Source organism: Hibiscus syriacus, unplaced genomic scaffold, assembly GCF_006381635.1.
Source record: "Hibiscus syriacus cultivar Baekdansim isolate YM2019G1 unplaced genomic scaffold, ASM638163v2 tig00110602_pilon, whole genome shotgun sequence".
In the NCBI taxonomy this organism is placed as follows: domain Eukaryota; kingdom Viridiplantae; phylum Streptophyta; class Magnoliopsida; order Malvales; family Malvaceae; genus Hibiscus; species Hibiscus syriacus.
This window is the reverse complement of record NW_024062798.1, coordinates 2,253,004-2,259,510: the sequence shown is the minus strand read 5'-3', so window position 1 is coordinate 2,259,510 and position 6,507 is coordinate 2,253,004. Positions and strand designations below refer to the sequence as shown.

The window sequence follows — 6,507 nt, the reverse complement described above, 5'->3', positions numbered from 1 at the left end:
TGAGTTTTAGAATTTGTTTTCAAAATGGTTTTTTGGGCTATTGAAAGGAACCTAGAGATTTAAGCTTGTTTTGAGTAATATTAAGCAGTATAGAATATTTTAACTTAGTCTCCAAGTCAAAGACAAGTTAGTAACCCCTAGTTTTGTTTTGATTAGCCAATGAGGTGGGTGAAGTTATAAAGCAAATGATAAAGGTAAGATGACTCATAGTTGAGTTGAGGGAGATTTTAGCAACCAATGAGGCCATGTAACACAATATCAACTCCTCCATACTCTTAGTGATCATTAAAAATGAGTTTTAGCTTGAGAGTAAGTTATGAAGCTTAGTGTTATATGTTAATGGTAGATTACATGGTTTATGTTATAAGCATGGTATAAAGCCTTATTTATGCTCCTTGTAATCAGATATTTAAAGAATGTTTGGGGACCTCACTAGGGTGTTTGGGATTGAAATAGAGCATTTTTGTATGTGTTTAGTACCGATATTTGTTCTTTGTTTTGGGAAAATTCATGAGTTTCTGGGCAAGAGTATCGATACTCTTTCAAAAGTATCAAAACTTTTGGTCATAATTTCAAAACTTTTACAGGAGTATCGATACTTCCAATCTGCTTTGGCCAAAACGTTGCCCAAGAGGTCCTAGACCCATAGTATGACCATAAATGAGATCGAATAGGTGTAAAACACTAGAATAAGTGCTATAGAAGGTGTCTAAAGTTGGGTTAAAATGGATGAAATAGTAGTAGGGGTATCGATACCTTAGGTAGGGTATCGATACTACACAAAGGGTATTGATACTGTAAGGTCGGTATCTATATATTTTGAGGGTTCTCAGATGTAAAGAGTCGTTTTAAAGTACAAGAAAGAAAGAATAAGTTGGTTAGCCACTTCGGTGGTTCCGTGTAGCACCTTAAATTGGTCGACTGTGTGTCGTACTGGGCTAAGGTGTTACATGTAGCATATAAGTGACAGAGACGGACATATAATTTTAAGGGAAAGAAAATAGATTATCAATATATATATATATATATATATATATATATATATTAATATTAATCGATTGTCAAAAGTTTACCATTGATGGGGTCATCCATGCAATCGAAGAGGCCAGTTTTCCAGCCCTCAACAGGCTGTGGAATCGCAGATGCAACGTACGGTGCCATATATACATACTGTTTTATTTAAAACCAACAATGTATAATTATTCCCTTTGGAAGATGTTCTGTTTTGGTTAAAAAAACATTATGGGCATTGCATGAAATTTTTAAACTTGCGAAGAGATACAATCCATGCGCTTAAAATCGAAACCGATAATTTTAAGGTGGTCAAAATTACTAGTAAATCATCAATTTCACTAAAAATCATGTATTTATGAAAATAAATTTAGACAGATTCTGAAATTATTAAGAGATACATATTCGATTGATCAAAAGAGAACAAAATATCATTGCAGACATTTTAAATAAGATAAGGTTGTTACTATATTAATTATTTAATGAAATAAAAGTTCAGATCTGATGTAATTTACTCTTATAATTATAATATCAAACGTCTTTAATTATTATCTATCAGAGAGAAGTACTCTAAGAGCCTTTACATTGGGTTTTAGATATTTTGTTTCAGATTCGGCATGGTGAAGTCTCAAAGTAATCTTCTCGTTAATATTGTTTTTATAGCACAAATCAACTTACCTTAGTGATTAAAAGAATTATTGTTATTTCTAAAGATTATGATCGAGCCCCAAGTCTGTAACTGAATTATTGAACGTTTATTATTAAATGATTAAGAGTACTTAGAACAAATACTACTTTGTAACCACCTTAGTTTAATTAAAAAAATATCTTCTTTGATAACCACCTTGAGTGTCTGATCCTGGCCCGATCAAAACTCCTCCATCCATTTATGTTAAATTTATTATAATTAAAAAAAACTGGATAAATATATATCATGATAACACAAAACCTTTTTCAATTATGTACTTCAATTTGTTTTTTTTATTGAAACTGAGACCCAAAATTTGTTTATTATTTAAATTAATTAAAAATCGTTAATATTAATTTATACTCAAAAATTTATTGCTTGGATAGAAATCTGTTTCTCTCAAGCTAGGTACTCTATTGCTTTTAATGGTACCTTAATAGGCTATTTCAAAGGGGCCAGAGGTTTAAGACAAGGGGATCCTCTTTCCCCTTATCTTTTCGTTCTTGCAATGAATGTCCTCTCTAAAATGCTCAATATAGATGCATCCAAAGGAGTCTTTGCCTTTCACCCAAAATGCAAGAAAATTGGTTTAACTCATCTCTCATTTGCAGATGATTTACTGATTTTCTGCAAATGAAATAAGGACTCAGTAGATGGAGTCTTGAGTGTTCTCCATCAGTTTTATCAAGTTTCTGGACTTCATTTAAACCCCTCCAAATGTGAGATCTTCTCTGCGGGTATCTCTCCTAGGGAAATCGAGAACCTGAAAATTATCTCTGGATTTAAAACAGGTTACCAGACTGTTAGGTACCTAGGAATACCTCTTGTTACTCGAAAACTTTCTCTGAAGGACTGTGAACCACTCCTTGAAAAAATAGGCAAAGGCTACACCACTGGTCTACAAGAAATTTAAGCTATGCTGTCAGACTCGAGCTAATCAGATCGGTTCTTTTTAGTGTCAGTAATATCTGGTGTAAACACTTAATTCTCCCAGCTACTGTTTTAAAATCAGTGGACCAATTATGCTCAAGGTTCTTTTGGAAAGGAGCGAACAAATCGGCTGCTAAAGCAAGAGTTAGTTGGGACCAAATCTGTCTTTTAAAATCTGAAGGAGGCTTAGGACTAAAAAAAATTACCACTTGGAACAAAGCTTGCATTATGAGCCTTATTAGAAAGATCCTTGCTGGAAATGGTTCGCTCTGGGTTGCTTGGCTAAATAGCTGCGTTTTCAAGGACCATAACTTCTGGTAGTTTGAGATTGGGTCTAATATCAACTAGAATATTAGAAGAATTCTCAAACTGAGAAATTCTGCATTCCCTCTTTATTCTTCTGGTATTCTGCAGGCGAAGGAAATTTGGGGGAAAATCCGATTGCAAGGTCAGAAAGTGTACTGGCACCGTCTAGTGTGGTATCCTATGCACCTTCCAAAGCATAGTTTGATTACTTGGATGGACATCTTAAACAAGTTACCAACTTGTGATCGCTTGCAACGCATGGGATTAGTCACTGCTGGACTGTGCGTTAACTGCAGGGCTTCTAACGAAAGCAGGGATCATTTGTTTTCTCAAAGCCCCTTGGCTATTGAACTCTGGAAATCTGTACTCCAATTGAATGGTATGAACTACACTGCAATGACTTTGGAAGAAATTGTCTCTCGTGCAAGCTCTATGTGGAAAGGGAAATCTCTAATCACCACTATATTGAAAATTTCATGGAATGCTTATATCTACTTTTTGTAGCAAGAACGTAATCGTAGACTATTTCAAGGAAGATCTCGAACTGTTGACAACTTGCTCAAGGAAATCATTGAAATAGTTAGTATAAGGCTTAAAGGAAAAACTATAAATAGACTTGATTGCACTAACTTCCATCTTTGTAATGCTTGGAGTATAGTCTAACCAATCTTTTATTCTTTTGTATGTTTGTAATGCTCCTTTGTCTTGATTGATGATTGGTTGTAATTTACATTGCTCTTGGATAATAAAATTATGATTTATCCAAAAAAAAAATTTGATGAATCAATTTTATCGTTGAAGCTAAAACCACATTAATTATTTATATTTTATACTTGAACATGTATTTTCAAAGTGTCTCTTTACTTGATAACTGAAATAGAGTGCAAAAAAACACAACTGTTTTAAAGCGAATAAATAAGATTTTACATATTAATATTAATATTTTTTTAAATACAACATAAATTTTTCATGTACTTAAATATTTAATTTGCGTTTGAATTTAAACTTTAATGGAGATAAGTTTAAAACGAGTTAAACTTCAATTTTTTATTTAAAGTTAGATAATTTTAAACTCGTAAACTTTCAAGTCAAATTAAACTTAACTTTTAATTTTTTGATTCAAATAAAACTAAATAATATTCGAACTCACTGTTGTCACTTGTCGAAGATGTTTTATCCCTTTATCCGATTTGGTTACCAATCAATGGAGGAGAGATAAATCCAGAATTGGGCTTAGCCCTTAAGGATTAAGCAACGTGACTACGTTCCCACGTATCTTTCTGCGAAGAGGAAGCAAAGCAAAGCATAGTTAGGTTGAAATCTCCTCCGTCTCGGGCTCTCATCTACTTGCTTTTAAAGACTGCCAACAACCCGCCATCCCCAACCTTAATAAAACCCCACAACCCCCCCCCCCCACTGCTCCTTCCCTCAAACATGGCTTCTTCTTCTTCCTCCATCCGTTTCTTTCTCCTCTTCTCTTTCCTCTTCACTCCCACTCTCGCTCGTTTCTCTCCGGAGTTCACCACGGCCAGCCTCGATGTCTCTTCTTCCCTTCAACAAGCTCACCATATTCTTTCTTTTGATCCCCAATCTGTAGAGGCCTTCTATCAGGCCCAACACCAACCCCTTTTCTTCAACTCTTCTTCTTATTCTGTTTTCTCTGTTCCACTTCACTCTCGGGGTTCCGTACACAAAACCCATCACACCGACTACAAAAACCTTGTCCTATCACGACTCGAGCGTGACTCCGCCAGAGTCGACTCGATCACTACTAAACTCCTCTTCGCGCTTAACGGGGTCAAGAGATATGAGTTGAAGCCGGTGCCGACCGAGATCCAAGCTGAGGCGCTTTCTACCCCGATTATTTCGGGGACCAATCAAGGAAGTGGAGAGTATTTCACCCGGCTCGGAGTCGGTAACCCGGCGAAGCAATACTACATGGTTCTCGATACCGGGAGTGATATTAATTGGATCCAATGTGAACCTTGTTCTGACTGTTACCAACAATCCGACCCGATTTTCAACCCATCCGGATCCTCTACTTACAGTCCGGTTACTTGCGGGTCGAGGCAGTGTACTTCTCTCGAAGTTTCCGCTTGTCGTAGCGGGAAATGCATGTACCAAGTCTCGTACGGGGATGGGTCTTATACTGTCGGCGAGTTCGCCACCGATACGGTGTCGTTTGGAAAATCCGGGAGCATCAAAGGCGTCGCTTTGGGTTGTGGCCATGATAACGAAGGCTTGTTTGTCGGAGCGGCGGGGTTGATTGGACTCGGAGGTGGCTCATTGTCTTTAACTTCGCAGATCAAAGCGACATCGTTTTCTTACTGTTTAGTAGATCGTGATTCGAGCGGTTCGTCGACTTTGGATTTCAACTCGGGCTTACCGGCCGACTCGGTGGTCGCTCCATTGATGAAGAGCGGGAAGATCAATACTTTTTATTACATCGGTCTGACCGGGTTCAGCGTAGGTGGACAACCTGTTAAACTCGCACCGGGTCTCTTCGATATGGACAAATCGGGTGAGGGAGGCGTCATCATCGACTGCGGGACCGCCATAACTCGGCTGCAAACTCAGGCTTACAACGCGCTCCGAGATGCGTTCGTGAAACTGACGAAGGGCTTGCCGACCACGAGCGGGGTGGCGTTGTTCGACACGTGTTACGACCTTTCTAAGAGAAGCAGCGTGAAGGTGCCGACGGTGTCGTTTCATTTCGGCGGTGGGAAATCGATGGATTTACCTGCAAAGAACTACCTAATCCCGGTGGACTCTTCGGGGACGTTTTGCTTCGCGTTTGCTCCTACGTCGTCGTCTATGTCTATTATTGGGAATGTGCAACAACAAGGGACACGTGTCAGCTTCGATTTGGCTAACAATAAGATTGGATTCTCTTCTCATAAATGTTGACACAGTAATTAGTTTATAATTACCCTCTCCTGCCCTTTTAACCTTTGGTAAAAAAAAGGTTTAACTAGTTACTTTATAAGATTTCTACTTTTAAGTGTAATATTGTATCAGTACTTTTTCTAGTTATGGAAAATTGAATGCGGGGGAAGGTTAAAAAATGTTCGGGTCCCACTCGAACACATTCCGGAACAAACATTAGGGTTGGATTACGTTAGAAATTAATTACTTTTAAATTCTGCTTGTTTTACTTTGATGTTTACATTTGAATATTGGGTAAACTATACCATTAGTAATGAATCTATTATCTGTTTCTATTTTAATAAATAATTAGTTACTAATTTATTATATTCTTATTTTGGTAAAATCATTGATTTTATATATGTTCTATTTAAACTGATGAGGCCTATCTTTGAGCAAGTGGCAGTGTTATGCTCCCTGCCTTTGGGTATTATCTGATGAGGAGCTCGTGTAAACCGCATCCATAACAAGCCCGAGAAACTCTATGACACTCCTTTTAGTGCCTTCTGCTGTAATGTCTACATTTTAGGGGTTGTATAGTCCTAGCTGAAACATTTGTGCTCGTCACAGAGGCTGAAGCTAGCGACATCTGACGGCCCTGTGATCTTTTCCTACGAACTGAATCCTTTCCCATAGGTGTTCGATAA

At 37.6% G+C, this 6,507-nt stretch overlaps 2 protein-coding genes across 2 annotated transcripts; both read left to right on the top strand.

Moving 5' to 3' along the window:
- The first annotated feature begins 2,857 nt into the window (after positions 1 to 2,857).
- LOC120135180 lies at positions 2,858 to 3,439 on the top strand. Its single transcript, XM_039151501.1, has 2 exons — positions 2,858 to 2,902; positions 3,044 to 3,439. The coding sequence occupies exons 1-2, from the start codon at positions 2,858 to 2,860 to the stop codon at positions 3,437 to 3,439; spliced, it is 441 nt and encodes a 146-aa protein (XP_039007432.1).
- Positions 3,440 to 4,321: 882 nt separating this feature from the next.
- On the top strand, positions 4,322 to 6,035 carry LOC120134987 (protein ASPARTIC PROTEASE IN GUARD CELL 1-like). Its single transcript, XM_039151358.1, has one exon. The coding sequence runs from the start codon at positions 4,370 to 4,372 to the stop codon at positions 5,840 to 5,842; it is 1,473 nt and encodes a 490-aa protein (XP_039007289.1). The 5' UTR covers positions 4,322 to 4,369; the 3' UTR covers positions 5,843 to 6,035.
- Positions 6,036 to 6,507: the final 472 nt, after the last annotated feature.

Excerpts from the sequence above, each read along its gene's own strand:
- LOC120135180 (XM_039151501.1), top strand. The coding sequence starts at position 2,858 with ATGAGCCTTATTAGAAAGATCCTTGCTGGAAATGGTTCGCTCTGG. Across the intron at positions 2,903-3,043 it reads CTGGAAATGGTTCGCTCTGG|GCGAAGGAAATTTGGGGGAA; the intron begins GTTGCTTGGCTA and ends GGTATTCTGCAG.
- LOC120134987 (XM_039151358.1), top strand. The coding sequence starts at position 4,370 with ATGGCTTCTTCTTCTTCCTCCATCCGTTTCTTTCTCCTCTTCTCTTTC.